Here is an 18,030-nt window from a genome sequence, read left to right on the forward strand (position 1 = left end):
CAAATGTTTGTTATGCCCAATTAAAACTGTGTTGATACTATCATTTTCGTGATTGAAGACATTTCAATTAAACAATTAATTGCAATCAAATTTTTTTTTGTGTAATGTTGCCGTTTTTATGCCAAAAATGGACCAATAGTAAAAATCGCGACAATAAATTTTAAACTTTTTTTTTTGTTTGAAAATCGTATTAAATCAATCAATGGACTTTTGTGTTGTTTAAAATCGACTTTTTTATAAAAGTCAAATGCAGCTGTTTTATACTAAAAATGAAAAGTGATTTTTTAAGAAAAAGCTCGAAAGTCACTTCTACAAATTTTGACTATGTTGAAAAGTCTTATAGAGGGACTATATAGATAATATTTCAAACGCCGAATCATGAATTTTTCCAGAGTTCATCCTTTGAGATTAAACTCGGAGCAAGTTAGAAATTTCCAAACTGTTGCAACATCTAAGTGGGGAACATTAGAATGTACAGTGAAACCTCCCAGAAGTGGACATCCTAAATTTTGTCCTCATTTGGGATGTGTCCACTTATGAGAGGTTAATTTTAATGTGACAATGAGAAGTGTCCGCTTTTCAGAGTGTCCAATATTGAGAACTTTCACTGTAGTTGGTTTCTAAGAGAGGTTTATATGACCATACGCAATTTGACATTTTTTCAATTTAGTTAATTGACTAATTTTTCCTTCTCTCTGTTTCTCTTTCCAGCTAAAACACCATCATTCGATAAGGATCGTGATTACATTGGATTTGCAACACTGCCCGAGCAAGTCCATAGGAAATCAGTGAAACGTGGTTTCGAATTCACTCTCATGGTCGTGGGAGAATCAGGTTTGGGTAAATCAACCCTAATCAATAGTCTCTTCCTTGGAGATATGTATAAGAATCGTGTTATTCCTCCGGTGGAAGAACGTATTGAAAAAACCACAAGGATTGAAAAGAAAACCATGGATATTGAAGAACGAGGAGTGAGACTACGATTGACCGTAGTTGATACACCAGGCTTCGGAGATTCTGTCAATTGTGAAGATAGTTGGAGAGTGTGCACAGCTTATATAGATGAACAGGTATGAATTTCAAAAATATTTTACATAAAGTTGTGACAAATGAAAAAAAAAATCGAAAAAAACAAATATTTTGAAACGAATTTCGAGAAAATATTCTATAGATTTTTTTTGTAGAAAAAAATTTCGATAAAAAACTTTTCGATAAAAAATTGTATAGAAAATATTTCGATAAAAATTTGTATAGAAAATATTTCGATAAAATTTTTTATAGAAAAATTTTCGATAAATTTTTTTAAAGAAAATATTTCGACAAAATTTTTATAGAAAAAATTTCGACATTTATAGAAAAATATCGATAAAATTCTATATGTAAAAGATTTCGATAAAATTTTTAATATAAATTTCAATAAAACTATTAAAGAAAAAAGTTCGATAAAATATTTTATAGAAAATATTTCGGTAAAATCTTGTATAGAAAATATTTCGATAAAAATATTTATTGAAAAATTTTTGATAGAATTCTTTTATAGAAAAAAATTTATAGAAAATATTTCGATAAAAATCATTATAGAAAATATTGCGGTAAAATATTTTTATAGAAAATATTTCGATAACATTTTTTATAGCAAATATTTCGATAAATTTTTTTATTTCGACAAAATTTGTATAGAAAAAAATTTCGCTAAAATATATTTATAGAAAAATGTCGATAAAATTCTCTATGGAAAAGATTTCGATAAAATCTTTCATATAAATTACAATAAAACTATTAAAGAAAATATTTCGATAAAATATTTTATAGAAAAAATTTCGACTAAATTTTGTATAGAAAATATTTCGATAAAATTATTTATTGACAAAAATTTTGATTAAAAAAATCGATAAAATCCTCTATATAAATATCTTTTATAGAAAAAATTTCAATAAAACCTTTAAAGAAAAAAATTTTAAATAGAAAAAATTTCGATACAATTTTTGATACTCGCGGGCATTTGTCTACAGACAAAATTTCAATAAAAATTTTAATAGAAAAAATTCGATAAAAAGTTCAACAAAATTCTTTATAGAATAAAGTTCGATAACAACTAAATAGAAAAATTACTGGATAATATTTTTTATAGAAACAACTTCGATAAAATTCCTTTTATAGAAAAAATTTCGATAAAATGTCTTTTATAGAAAAAATTTCGATAAAATCTATTTTTTAGAAAAATTTCCATAAAATTTTTTTAAAAAATTTTTCGATAAAATGTTTATAGAAAGTATTCTTTTATAGAAAATATTTCGATACATTTTTTTATATAAAATATTTCGATAAAATTTTTTATAGAAAATATTTCGATAAAATTTTTTATAGGAAATATTTCGACAAAATTTTTATAGAAAAAATTTCGCTAAAATATATTTATAGAAAAATGTCGATAAAATTCTCTATGGAAAAGATTTCGATAAAATCTTTTATATACATTTCAATAAAACTAGTATAAAAAATATTTCGATAAAATTCTTTATTGAAAACATTTTTATAGAATTATTTTATAGAAAAAAAATTATAGAAAATAATTCGATAAAAATTATTATTGAAAATATTTCGGTAAAATTTTTTTATAGAAAATATTTCGATAACATTTTTTATGGAAAATATTTCGTTAAAATTTTTTATAGAAAATATTTCGACAAAATGTTTATAGAAAAAATTTCGCTAAAATATATTTATGGAAAATTTTCGATAAAATTCTCTATGGAAAAGATTTCTATAAAATCTTTTATATTAATTTCAATAAAACTATTATAGAAAATATTTCGGTAAAATATTTTATAGAAAATAGTTCGATAAAATTTTTTATAGAAAATATTTCGATAAAATTATTTATTGAAAAAATTTAGATAGAATTTTTTATAGAAAAATTTATAGAATATTTCGATAAAAATTGTTATAGAAAATATTTCGTTAAATAGTTTAATAGTAAATATTTCGATAAAAATTTTTATAGAAAATATTTCGATAAAAATTTTTATAGAAAATATTTCGACAAAATTTTTATAGAAAAAATTTCGCTAAAATATATTTATAGAAAAATGTCGATAAAATTCTCTATGGAAAAGGTTTCGATAAAATCTTTTATATAAATTTCAATAAAACTATTAAAGAAAAAATTTCGATAAAATATTTTATAGAAAATATTTGGATAAAATTTTTTTATAGAAAATATTTCGATAAAATTTTTTATAGAAAATATTTCGACAAAATTGTTATAGAAAAAATTTCGACAAAATTGTTATAGAAAATGTCGATAAAATTCTCTATGGAAAAGATTTCAATAAAATCTTTTATATAAATTTCAATAAAACTTTTAAAGAAAAAATTTCGATACAATTTTGTATAGAAAATATTTCGGTAAAATTTTGTATAGAAAATATTTCGATAAAATTATTTATTGAAAAATTTTGATAGAATTATTTTATACAAAAAAATTCTATAAAAATTATTATAGAAAATATTTCCGTCAAATATTTTTACAGAAAATATTTCGACAAAATGTTTATAGAAAAAATTTCGCTAAAATATATTTATAAAAAAATGTCGATAAAATTCTCTATGGAAAAGATTTCAATAAAATCGTTTATATAAATTTCAATAAATCGTTTATATAAATTTCTATAAAATATTTCGATAAAATATTTTATAGAAAATATTTCGATAAAATTTTTTTATAGAAAATATTTCGATAAAAAATTTTTATAGAAAATATTTCGACAAAATTTTTATAGAAAATATTTCGACAAAATTTTTATAGAGAATTTGATAACATTTTTTATAGAAAATATTTCGATAAAACTTTTTTATAGAAAATATTTTGAAATATTTCGGAAATATTTTATAGAAAATATTTCATAGAAAAATTTGTGATAAAATCTTTTATAGAAAAAATTTAGATAGTTTTTTAAAGAAAAAAATTTGATAAAATAAAAATATGAAAAATGTTGATATAATTTTTTGTAGAAAAAATTTTAACAAAATTTTTATAGAAACAATTTCCATAAAATTTTTTATAGAAAAAAATTTTGATAAAATTTTTATAGGAAATATTTCAATAATATTTTTTATAGAAAAAAATTCGATAAAAATTTTTTAGAAAAAATTTCGATTATTGTTGGTTACGAAATTGTCTTTAGAAATATATGTTAATGCAAAATTTTCTATATAAAATAATGTAGACGAAATTTTCTATAGACAAAATTTGCGCCAAAATTTTCCGAGAAAAAAGTCAACGAAATGTTCCATAGAAATAACATCGAAATTTCTTTCAAACTCTTCTAATTCATTTTTTTTTCCTTTCAGTTTCGCCAATATTTCACAGATGAAAGTGGTTTGAACAGGCGTAACATTCAAGATAATCGTGTACATTGTTGTCTATACTTTGTTCCACCCTGGGGCCATAGGTGAGTAATATTGAAATAAATTTTCGAAAAGTGTAGTTTTCACTCTCTCACTCTCTTTTTTTTGTTTAGTTTGCGCCAAATGGATCTGGATCTCTTACGCCGTTTACACCGTAAAGTCAATATTGTCTTGGTAATCGGTAAAGCCGATTGTCTAACCAAAACTGAAGTGCGCAACCTTAAAGAACGAATTCTACGTGATTTAGAAGATAATCACATACAATTGTATCAATTTCCCGAATGTGATTCAGATGAGGATGATGATTTTAAGCAACAAGATCGTGAGCTCAAAGCCTCCATACCGTTTGCGGTGGTGGGCAGCAATGTTATTTTGGATATTGCGGGTAAAAAAGTGCGTGGTCGTCAATATCCTTGGGGTGTGGTGAATGTCGAGGATCCTGAACATAGTGATTTCATTAAATTGCGTACATTCCTTATTTCCACGCATATGCAAGATCTGAAGGACACTACCCAAGATGTCCATTATGAAAATTTCCGTGCTCAATGTATTTCACAAATATCACAGCATGCTTTGCGGGAACGAGGTAAATTGAAGCGTGACTCCATAAGTTCGACAAATGGCTTTGAGGCTGCCATAACCGAAACAGATCGTTTACTTTTGCAAAAGGATGAAGAGATACGTCGCATGCAGGATATGCTTACACAAATGCAAGAAAAACTCAAACAAACTCATCTTATGGAAATGAAGAAGAATGACAGTGTCATAGATGTTTAGAAATGGACATTGCAAAAATAGCATCCGCAGAAAAGGAGATTATTTACAAGGGAACCTGGTGTAGGGAGTTATGTTGTAACTTCGTTCCTTTGACAATTGTCACCACCAATCAAGAAAGAAAATGAGAGAGGGAGGGAATAAAAAAATATAAAGGCAAGTCATTCAATATCCATCCTGAAAATGGCTTGCAGTTGGGCGTTTTAATTGGCTATAAATTTTGGAAAACGCACAAAACTATGGTTTTAGAATGGAACAACAACATCACCATCACCAATAAAAACCACATAGCACCAAAAAACGAAAATTAACAGAACAACAACAGCAACAATTAGTAGTTTCATGGCAAAAACAACGATTTAATCTTATTTTTTATATATATAAAATAGTGATTTTACTTAAACAAAACGAAAATGAAGTGGTTCCATGGATAAGAAATTAAATCAAAGAAATTGTTTTGAAATTGCAAAACAAAAAATTGTAATTAAGTTATAAATATTTCACATCATATTGGAATAGATGAGGAGTACAATAATGTGTGAAAAATGTATGATGTCTATATTCTATGATAGGCCTCCCTTATAATTCAACTCAAGAAAAGAACTACCGTGGTGCAATGGCTGCCATACTCAAATTGCAAATGCACATACAAAAAAAAAATTTCTGATTCAATCACGAAATTAATTGATCCAATTAAGTTTTTAATTGAAATGTCTTCAATCACAGAAATGAATTAATTGAAGGTCAATTGATCCAATCAAAAAATTAATTGTTTTTGTTTCAATTAAAAACTTAGTTGAATCAATTAAATTTTTTAGAACTCAATTAAAATTTTAATTGGAAAAATGTTCGTGAAATAAATTTCTGTGCATAGTTATTCAAATTCTTCTAATATTTCTTTCAAAGTAATTTCGAACTCGGCTACAAAAAGATAGAGTGGGACAGAACCCATTAATTGGATATAAATTCACAAGTTGTGTTATAACAATGAGTTGATAGTGTAAGTGTAAGCCTATTCAAAACTCAATTCTAAGAAGCAATGTAAAGGGGAACACTTTCTGACCTTTCTGATCGCAAAACATTCACGGAAAGCCTCTCTCTTGAACTTGGTTTAGTCGTAAGGATATAAGAAGGGGAACGTATTACACAACCGGCGGGTCCAAAATGTATGACAATTGTTTCCGAAGTTATAACTTGCTTCATTAATTCTTAAAGATTAAAAAACTAAGTACAACGCTTATCGCTATCGACGGATCAAAATGAGTCTAAAACATTTTTCACGAGTATTTTCGAAATTTTTGGAAAATATAGCAGTATTTTGACTGTGGCGAAGTATTGTTTTTTGGTTTCTGCCAAATAGTTGATCAGTGTGACAACTGTTTCCCACAATATAACTTCCTTCATTGATTCATAAAGTTTAAAAAACTGAGTACAACGTTTATCGTTATCGACGGACCAAAATGAGTCTCAAACATTTTTCACGAGTATTTTCGAAATTTTTGGAAATGCTGCTAATTTGACTATGGCGAAGTATTGTTTTTTGGTTTCTGCCAAATAGTTGATCAGTGTCCGTATCGTTAGGAATATAGGTCCTGGTTTCAAGCAAGAAAGCCTTTTTAAAAATCATACGGGTTTGCGCTAAGTCCCCTTAGAAATACAATCGTTCTGGGTTTCACATGAAAGACTTAAGGGGAATTTTTCCCGTAGGGTTTGTTCTGTGAACTACTTTTCCCATCACAGACGGGAACAATTTTCACGGATTTTTTTTAATTAAATATTTCTTATTTCAAAAAATAAGGATTTGAAACCGAAGTAAATCTTTTATTTTCATATAAAATAACATGAAAGCCTTTTAAAAACAAGATTTAAAAATATACCACAAATTGTCCAAGATTTCCCTTTCACTTGTTGCAAAAAAATGGTAGTGCGAATATCAATATTTTTTTCTAAATGCGTTAAATGTTTTGTGTGCGGTCGTAGTTCCTCAAATTTGGAGCTTGGCTCTGAACTCATAAATAGTAAACAAAAGATAATTGGCCAAAAATGTAGGAACGATTTTTATGATTTTTATAAATATTTTACAATTCAGTAATTTTTTTTAGATTGCAGCACATGAGTTTCTTCGCATAAAAAAAAAAGAAATAAAAGAATTGTACCACATATGTGGTACATATATAATGTTTACATTTTCCTCTGCAAATCAAATCGATTTCGAATAATCTTGTTTCAAGGGAAACCAAGAACAATCAAAAATTTTTGGGGGGAAATCAAAGTGGAAGGTGAAATCTATTTGAAGGGAAATCCAGAACATACCCCATTAGACCCTATTACATAAAATTCCATGGGTAAAATTCTCCCGCATCCCCTTAATTTTTTATATCAATCACGACTTTTAATCTTCTTGATTTTTTTTTTTTTTTGGAAATAATCTTTGAAAAATCGACATTTGAAATATATGCAAATCGATTTTTCGCCTAGATTTTGATTTTCAATCTCTTCGACTAACTTAGAAAAAAATTTATTATGTGATGTTTAAGCTTAATTACCAAAGTCATTTGGAGTATTATGAAGCTGTAGATGACAGGGATGTGCTAATCAAGAAAATGGCAATACTATGTCAGATTTTTTTTTTGCATAAAGGCCGGTACTCTGTTCGGTTTTCACGTTGAAACTCCATACAAAACCAAAAAATGCGAAAAACTAGCGAATTTTTTTTCCATTTGTGGTACTTGTTTTTTTCGAGTTGAAAAACTATCGTATCATGGCGCCATTTGCAATTTGAATTAAGAAATAATTTATTTATTAAAACTATTTTTGTGGGTTTATAACGCAAACACGCATCATATTGTTGGTGCGAAAATATACAAAGGATCAAAGGAGTAGCAGATCAATTGCCCAAGGAAAAATAAAATGTTAATTTTGTAATAGCAAGGAGCAACAACCAACTTAATTCCATATCGCTCCCTATTAAATAGCGTTCCCTTTTACCTCAATAAACACCGCTTTCTACCGGCATAGTACCGGCCTTAAAGTCGTAAAGTTAGTATAAAAACGAATTTTGAAAAACTTCAACCAAGTTTCAATTTGTCGACTTTTCCATATTATGGAAATATCGAACTTTTTGTCTTTACACTAGGTTGTATTGAAAACAGGATCTGATATGGGCTGATATACACTGAAAGGCGAGTTTTATTTTATGAGGAACGAAATTTTGGACAAACAAAGTTGTCTTTTGACGCCAAATTTTCAAATAAAAAAATAAAAATAAAAAATAAAAATAAAAAAAATTATGGAAATATCGCACTATGGTTATATTGATCTGATATGGGCTGACATACACTGAGAGGCGAGTTTTATTTTCTGAGAAACGAAATTTTAGGATAAAGTTTTTTTGACGCCAAATTTTCAAATAAAAAATGGGGGCGAATGTTGGACTTAAAATCGGGTCTGTCGGCCTTCTCTTTATCAGAGGAAAGTATTTTTTTCTTTTGGAACAAACCTAAACCCATTCATCCAAAAAATTTCATTGATCAATTAACAGATGTTGAGGTTAGGTTAGATATAGTGACAACCCCATATTTCAGGCTAACTTAGACTATTCAGTCCATTGGGATATCGCAGTGGTGAACTCAGTGCTGCCCGATTCCATGTATATCACACATGTTCGGATATCCACTTCAATTCCACTTCCACGTCAAATCCAAGGAAACCTAAAATGTTAATTTTGTAATAGCAAGCAGCAACAACCAACATAATTCCAGATCGCTCCTTATTAAATAGCGTTCCCTTTTACCTAAATAAACACCGCTTTCTACCGGCATAGTACCGGCCTTAAAGTCGTAAGGTTCGTATAAAGGCGAATTTTGAAAAACTTCGACCAAGTTTCAATTTGTCGACTTTTCCATATTATGGAAATATCGAACTTTTTGTCTTTACACTAGGTTGTATTGAAAACAGGATCTGATATGGGCTGATATACACTGAAAGGCGAGTTTTATTTTATGAGGAACGAAATTTTGGACAAACAAAATTGTCTTTTGACGTCAAATTTTCAAATAAAAAATAAAAATAAAAAAATTATGGAAATATCGCACTATGGTTATATTGATCTGATATGGGCTGACATACACTGAGAGGCGAGTTTTATTTTCTGAGAAACGAAATTTTAGGATAAAGTTTTTTTGACGCCACATTTTCAAATAAAAAAATTATATTGATCTGATATGGGCTGACATACACTGAAAGGCGAGTTTTATTTTCTGAGAAACGAAATTTTAGGATAAAGTTTTTTTGACGCCAAATTTTCAAATAAAAAATGGGGGCGAATGTTGGACTTAAAATCGGGTCTGTCGGCCTTCTCTTTATCAGAGGAAAGTATTTTTTTTTCTTTTGGTACAAACCTAAACCCATTCATCCAAAAAATTTCATTGATCAATTAACAGATGTTGAGGTTAGGTTAGATATAGTGACAACGCCATATTTCAGGCTAACTTAAACTATTCAATCCATTGTGATATCGCAGTGGTGAACTCAGTGCTGCCCGATTCCATGTATATCACCCATGTTCAGATATCCACTTCAATTCCACTTCCACTATCCACGTCAAATCCACGAACGTGAAATTTTGTGTTCTTAATTCCACCTTATTTTTTTAACTTTTCTGTAACCAGCTGGGTTGCACAAATCACCCAAAAATTCACTAAGGCGGAAATCAAAATAAGTGGAATCAATAGACTTATTTTAATTTATTATTTTTTAAATTAAAAATGACGCAGTTTTAATAAAACTCATGTATTAAATATAAAACATTTCAAATTTTTGTACGCGAGTACTTTTTTTAACCCGAAATACACCCATCTTGGACATAATTCAACTTTCACCAAGACTTTTGCAAGTGAAGTGATTTCACGAAAATTCCGGTGAAAGTGGATTGTAGGACACGAAAATCGTGGAATTGATTCACATTCACCTGGAAGTGGATTTGGGAACATGGGCATATGATCAATGATAAGGAATCTTCTTTTTTATAGTCGAGTACGAACGACGTTTCATATTGCAGTGAAACCATTTGGAGAAGCTTTGAAACTGTCACCAGCATTACTGAGGTGGGATAATCCACCGCCGAAAAAACTTTTGGTTTTCGGTCTAAACAGGTATTGAACCCAGAACCTTGTATGCCAGGCGGACATACTAACCATTGCACCACGGTTGCAGATTAAGACTATTGATAGAAATCCCAAATAGCCACCTTAATGGCTCATGTTACATAGTGTCAATCGTAAATTGTTTACAATTCTTTGCTAATTTATTTTAGAGAGACAAAGAGGAGGGTAATTCTATTTATATTCATATTATCTTGCTTTTTGATTACATTATAGAGCTCTACCGAAACATCGGCTTCGGCATTAGGCCAAAAATCGATAATCGGCCTTCGGCGTCGAGGCCGATTAACCGAATCCCAAGTTTTTTGAATAATTTATTTGATATTGAATTTGTCTCAGTCAAATCACCCAGTACAAATAATACGTAAAAAATTATAAAAAATCTTGTTTTGTCACTATAATATCAAATGCATTACCTTTTATTGTTGTATTTATGAATTTGTTTAAAAAAATATTTTAATATTGAACTAAAAAACACCAAATTTCTTAAATTACCAACTTTAGGCAAATAATCGGCCTCGGCCGATTATTGCTTTTTTCCGAACATTGGCTTCGGCCAAAACAAAACCCGCTTTTAAGGCGGCTAAGCGATATTCGGTAGAACAAAAATAAACGATTCATATAAAGATTCATGTCTTCGCTATGAACATTTTTTTGGTAACTAAAAATTCTGTGGCATACTTTTAGGCGTATGTGATTTAGTCAATACTGTATATGTGACAGTCAGCAGCTTATCAATTTTCGAATATCTTGTTTCTACAGAATTTATTTAAATATTCATAACAATTTCTTTGATTACATAACCATTTGCATACCACTTTACATAAAAATACAGAATTTTTGAAAAACAAAAAGGAAACCTAAGAAAATTTTTATTACAAATCAAAAATACAAATTAACAAAATTATAGAAATAATATAAAGATGAAACAAAAAAAAAAAAAACAAAACGAAAATATAAAAAAAATATCATCCCCACCATCCTTTTTCGATTAATATACATGCATATAAGCTCCTTCCCCCCCAAAACAAGTAAAACGAATACCTTTGAAAAACATTTAACCAAGACGATAAATAAATTTTACAAGCCTAATAATCTACAAGAACACCAACATACTACCACATTGTAGGCACAAACTAACTAAATAGAAAGCCAAATTGCCCAAATATTTAATAACAACAACAAAATGCTATTCAATGCAAATAACAAAGACAAAGTGAAGAAGAAACTCTAGTTATTCTTACAAAATAAAGATTCAAATTCAAAACATCATATACATCTTATACATGTTACTCTAGCAATAGTCATAGAAGTAAAAAAAAAACAAACCAAGAGTATAAAGAAACAGATAACAGAATTTTTGTGTACGTTACACTATGGTGGAAAATATATAGTAATTCTCAATCATTGCAATTAAAACAATTAAAGGGAAACAAATAAATTATCTAAACAAAAAAATACAAATAAGATTAACAAAACCACAAACATCAAAAGCAAACTAATTAAATAAATAAAGAAAAATACCAAAGTTGAAAAGTTTTTAAAATTAATTATATATTACACAACACACCCACACCATATACACTCATACACATATACATGAGAACACAAAATTTTACTCCAATGTCCTTTCTTCCTGCCCCAAAAACATATATAGATTTATTTTTGTTTAAATTTTTTTAAAATTAGTTAACATTTACAAAGAGAATTTATTTTACACTTAAATCCAGTACCATGAGTATACTATGTGAATTATGTATACCACCCATTTTTATTATATACATACTATATTGAATTTGTATTTGAATTTTTTTGTATTATATATATCATTAATTAGTATTAAGTTGAATATTTTACTATGATAACATCATAAACATCATTATTAATATATTCTTTATATGCATATAAATGAATTATTTATACTTTTTTGTTTTATATTTGAACAAAATTTTGATAATTTTGTTTCTTAGTTTTTGTGCAAAAACAACATTAAATTGAAATAATTTATATATTTATTATTTTGTTATTTACCTAATTTATGATAAAAGAAAAAATACACGAGTGTATGTACATTTAAACACCCTCAACTTATTTTTCTATTAGTAATAAGTTAAGGTTTTGATTAAAATCACCAAAAAGAAGAAGAATAAGTAAAACAAAACGCTCATAATAAATAAAATATTAACTTCAATTATACAAATGTTGAAAGACAAGAGTTTTATGTATTCGGTGTGGGTTCTATATTGACTATTCAGTTCATTGTGGTACCACAGGTGGAGAACTTCTCTAATATCAATGAGTGCTGTCCGATCTTTAGGTCAATGCACAGAAAAAAAAAACTTCACGAACAATTAAAATCTTAATTGAGTTTTAAAAAATATTCAAATAAAAATGTTATTGCTTCAACAATTTTTTTAATTGAAACAAAAATCTATCACAAAAATTAATAGTATCAACTAATTTTTTAATTGGATCAATTACTTTTTTAATTGAATCAATTAATTTTTTAACTGATACTATCATTTCTGGGATTGAAGACATTTTAATTAAAAAATTAATTGAATCAATTAATATCGTGATGGAATTAGAAAAATTTCTATAGAAGTAAAAATGTTAAACATTATCTACAGAATTAAAAATTTTCAAAAATTTTATATAGAAACAGAATTGTTCAAAAAAAAAATTATAGAAGTAAAATTTTTAAAAACTTTTCTATAGAAATACAATTTTTCAAAAAATTTTCTATAGAAATAAAATTTTAACAATATTTTCAATGGAAATAAAAAATTTCAAAAAATTTTTATATAGAAATAAAAGTTTAATTTACAATTAATTATTATTCGAGCTATATGGACAAATTAGATTAAAGAACTTGGTTAATAGAACCATTGAAAAGAAAACGCCAGATACAAATCTATACACGCCTAGACTGTACATGTTTCAGTTCGGGCGAATGATCTTTTCCACAGCCTTTAGTATAGATCTGGCTGGGATAGATAACTCAATTTTGGGCCCTTTATGCTAACTTCTTATGGAGAAAACATTTGGGAATTTTCCTCTTACAAATTGAATCATCTTTACTCCCACTGTACATCATCATCTTTTGTGCACCATTACGTGGCAGTCGATGAAGAAAAAAAGTTCCTTGTTGCAGTGAACTTGGGCTATGGACGTCTACTCTACCTTCCCTATTTTAGTGATTGTTTTCCTTAAAAAGGCTACTCGTTCAGCAAAAATGTTAGCCGATTGAGAAGTTTGTCACCGCCATGTAGGCCTATTCGCAGATCACAAGAACGCATTTTTTAGATGCACTAAAGTTGCAGCATTGTTGCATGGGCCAAGTGCATCGAGTTAAAAGGAGACTATGTTGAAAAATAAATGACCCTGTTTGCAGAGCCTCTTGGAGGAGCAAAATTCATCCGATCCGGTTGAAATTTGGTACATGGTATTAGTATATGGTCTCTAACAAAAATTGGTCCATATCGGTCCATAATTATATATATCCCCCATATAAACAGATCCCCAGATTTGGCTTGCGGAGCCTCTAAGAGAAGCAAATTTCATCCGATCCGGCTGGAACTTGGTACATGGTGTTAGTACAATTTTTGACTTTCCAAATGGAATAAAGTGATAGTTTTTCAAATATTTTCCCAGACACGCTGCCTCCATTGGGAATAAAAGTACTGGCTGATAGACGCTATAACATTTAACTTACAACTTGTAACTCAACATCAATCTCTTATTAATGCATAAAAACTTGTAACTCAACATCAATCTCTTATTAATGCACAAAAATGTGTTAAATGTGATGTGATAGCTGTATAAATGTTATATTTATGAGAATTTATAAATGTTTCATAAAATTAATAAACATCTAAACAATCGAGTTTTACTTGACCACAACGATTCTTTTACAACTATCTTAAAATGCACTTTGCCTGATTGTTAGAAGGGGCTCTTATTGGCGTCCTTCTAAATGTATCCAGAAGGGCTCCTAATAATTGCACTCATGCGATACTTTTTTGTAGTAACTTGGCGTGGTACAACTTCTCAATAGTGACGGCGCTTTTCCGGGGAGTTTTGGATATCGTATACGACTGTTTTCGACGTAGTGGGGATTCTCTGAAGCGGCCCCAAATTCAAAAAATGTTGGCAGGGACATCGGTCCATAATTATATATAGCCCCCATATAAACCGATCCCCAGATTTGACCTCCGAAGCCTCATGGATGAGCAAAATCCATCCGATTCGGTTAAGATTTGGTACGTGGTGTCAGTATAGGGTCTCTAACAACCATGCCAGAATTGGTCCATATAGGTCCATAATTATATGTAGCCCCCATATAAACCGATCCCCAGATCTGACCTCCGGAGCACCTTGGAAGAGCAAAGTTCACCCAATCCCGTTGAAATTTGGTATGTGGTGTTAGTATATGGTCTCTAACAACCATGCAAAAATTGCTCCATACCGGTCTTAATTATATATAACCCCTATTTAAACCGATCCCTAGATTTGACCTCTGGAGCTCTTGGAGGAGCGAAATTCATCCGATCCGGTTGAAATTTGGTACGTGGTGAAATTTGGTACATTATGCTAGTATATGGCCGTTAACAACCATGACAAAATTGGTCCTTATCGGCCTATAGTTATGTATAGCCGATCCCCAAAAATAATCTACCAAAACTTTATTTCTATAGAAAATTTTGTCAAAATTTTATTACTATAGAAAATTTTGTCAAGATTTTATTTCTATAGAAAAGTTTGTCAAGATTTTATTTCTATAGAAAAGTTTGTCAAGATTTTATTTCTATAGAAAAGTTTGTCAAAATTTTATTTCTATAGGAAATGTTGTCACATTGAATTATATGCGTATTTAATCGGCCTTTTTTGTTTAATATATACCCCGTATGGACTAATTTACAATTGAGAAGACGGTGTAAAGAAGGTTTAAGATACCTTGCCATCGGCAAGTGTTACCGCAACCCCAGTAATTCGATTGTGGATGACAGTCTTTAGTACAAGTTTCTATGTAATCCTTGGTGGAGGGTACATAAGATTCGGCCTGGCCGAACTTACGGCCGTATATACTTGTTTCTCAGTAATTTAATAAACTGCAATGAAAATATTTCCAAAAAATAGAACTTCGGGTTTTTGATATCTTTAACTATAGGTAAAATACTGTTTAATGGATGAAGATTACGATTATTTCGATTAATAAAAAACAACAATCTACCATTGTTTAATCCTTGCAATATTTTGTCATATAGGCATCAAGCCATTTTGTGAAATGACAACAAATATTCTTTAGTTTTTAATTCACATCTCACAATGATTTCGAAATTCAAAATCTATATGTAACACTTATCGTCAAGTCATCAATAAAAAGGAGAAATTTTACAACAATTAAACAAAATTAATTTCTAATATTAAAAATAAAGGTCCTTATAGTTTTTACTTGTTTAGATACACAATGACGATTAAATTAAAAAATCAACCTACCATTTTCTCGTTATTCCTTGCAATATTTTGCTATATAGGCATCAAGCCATTTTTGAAATTCTAACAAATATTCATCTACAGCTCCCACAAAAGGCACTGCCCCAAAATGAGGTGGTGGTGTATCGAATGCCCCAAAGATATGCTCAATGGAATGTTCACATAGCACAATGGCACCAATAACATCGATTGGTAATACTTCGTGACGCAATGAGAGTTTGGCAAATGATTCGGAAAATTGTTTTAAAATTATAAGAGCCTGTTTTGTAAGACAATCTGCAAGATATTTGTTTGTATTAACAACACAAGAATTAATTATTTTAAATTTTTTGTTCATGCATACCTGGCCTTGCTGTGCGTGAAGCTACAAAATATTTTTGTAACAATGCAGCCGCTTCAGGAGTATGATCGACATGCCGTTCTGATATATGTACCAAAAAGTTTCTCATATCATCTTCATTGATGGATAAATGATCTATAGTTGATTCAAAGAGTTTAACCGATGCCTGATCAAGAGTGTAATTTATCAATGAATCATGATTGTCATCGGCCATATAAATGGGAATGCCGAATATTCTGGAAAAATGGGAATGAAAATACAATGGGCATTAAATAACGAATTGTTAATTTTTAAAATTAAAATTAAAATACGGTGCAGATTTTATCGGGTACATCTTAGGACCATAATTGAAACTCATGGAAGGCCTCCTATAGTGGCCTACAACTTATATATTTCTGATATTCATAACAGGTTGGCTGATAAGTCCCCGGTCTGACACATAGATGGCGTCGCTAGTATTAAATGCATATTATTTTTATATAGTACCAACATGCAAATGATTCGCGTCAAAATTTGACGTCTGTAAGTCAATTAGTTTGTGAGATAAAGCGTCTTTTGTGAAGTAACTTTTGTTATTGTGAAAAATGGAAAAAAAGGATAATGAGTGATAATGAGTTTCCGGACTCTGTCCCAGGGAAATCAACAATAATTGATTGGTATGCAAAATTCAAGCGTGGTGAAATGACCACGGAGGACGGTGAACGCAGTGGACGCCCGAAAGAGGTGGTTACCGACGAAAACATCAAAAAAATCCACAAAATGATTTTGAATGACCGTAAAATGAAGTAGATCTAGATAGCAGATGCCTTAAAGATATCAAAGGAACGTGTTGGTCATATAATTCATCAATATTTGGATATGCAGAAGCTCTGTGCAAAATGGGTGCCGCGCGAGCTCACATTTGACCAAAAACAACAACGTGTTGATGATTCTGAGCGGTGTTTTCAGCTGTTAACTCGTAATACACCCGAGTTTTTCCGTCGATATGTGACAATGGATGAAACATGGCTCCATCACTACACTACTGAGTCCAATCGACAGTCGGCTGAGTGGACAGCGACCGGTGAACCGTCTCCGAAGCGTGGAAAGACTCAAAAGTCCTCTGGCAAAGTAATGGCCTCTGTTTTTTTTTTTTTTGGGATGCTCATGGAATAATTTTTATCGATTATCTTGAGAAGGGAAAAACCATCAACAGTGACTATTATATGGAGTTATTGGAGCATTTGAAGATAGAAATCGCGGCAAAACGGCCCCATATGAAGAAGAAAAAATTGTTGTTCCACCAAGACAACGCACCGTGCCACAAGTCATTGAGAACGATGGCAAAAATTCATGAATTGGGCTTCGAATTGCTTCCCCATTAAAAGAATGTATAATTCGACTATTGAGGACTCGTAATTGTTGGCAATTGCCTGGATATTCGAAAGCTTGCGACAGAAAAAAAAATATTTTTTCGTTACAATTACGAAATTAATTAAAATTTGTTCAATTACGGAAATGGCATCAATCACCGATGTCAATAAAAAAACAAATTTTTCCAATTAATTTGTGTAATTGTGATAAAACTATTTGGTTTTTCTTAAAGTGTTTTATTAAGTGTGCAAAGCATTTACGACGATCTTAACACTATGGTAGTTACAGAGAGAATGAGAATAAAAAAAATAAAGTAGATAATAAGAAAAACATTCGTGTTGCATAGAGTGCCATATCATTTCATCACTCCTCCTCAACAAGAATGTTCCAAAGAAATGTCCACTTAGGGTTTAAGATTAATTGAAGTAACAAAATCATTATGTTTAATGCGCGATAAGTTCTTGGTCAAGACATCGGCAATCATATCGGCACTGG

At 29.6% G+C, this 18,030-nt stretch overlaps 2 protein-coding genes across 4 annotated transcripts in view; one reads left to right on the top strand and one right to left on the bottom strand.

Moving 5' to 3' along the window:
• Nucleotides 1-12,546, top strand: part of Septin4 (septin 4) — an 84,923-nt gene extending 72,377 nt beyond the window's left edge. For both annotated transcript variants that reach the window (XM_075301240.1, XM_075301242.1), the window contains 3 exons: nt 712-1,070; nt 4,354-4,454; nt 4,524-12,546. In XM_075301240.1, the coding sequence (XP_075157355.1) occupies nt 712-1,070; nt 4,354-4,454; nt 4,524-5,187 (1,124 nt within the window). In that variant the 3' untranslated portion in view covers nt 5,188-12,546. The remainder of the gene's footprint in view (nt 1-711; nt 1,071-4,353; nt 4,455-4,523) is intronic.
• Nucleotides 1-18,030, bottom strand: part of mei-218 (meiotic 218) — a 129,964-nt gene that overhangs the window by 95,069 nt on the left and 16,865 nt on the right. Inside the window, exons 4-5 of one of the 2 annotated variants that reach the window (XM_075301253.1) lie at nt 16,186-16,418; nt 15,846-16,118 (exon numbers count right to left, since the gene is read on the bottom strand). In XM_075301253.1, coding sequence (XP_075157368.1) covers nt 15,856-16,118; nt 16,186-16,418 — 496 coding nt within the window. In that variant the 3' untranslated portion in view covers nt 15,846-15,855. Of the gene's footprint in view, nt 1-15,576; nt 16,119-16,185; nt 16,419-18,030 lie in introns of those variants that run through there. The other variant, XM_075301252.1, reaches the window with a different exon arrangement.

This window comes from Haematobia irritans, chromosome 3 (assembly GCF_050003625.1).
Source record: "Haematobia irritans isolate KBUSLIRL chromosome 3, ASM5000362v1, whole genome shotgun sequence".
NCBI lineage: Eukaryota > Metazoa > Arthropoda > Insecta > Diptera > Muscidae > Haematobia > Haematobia irritans.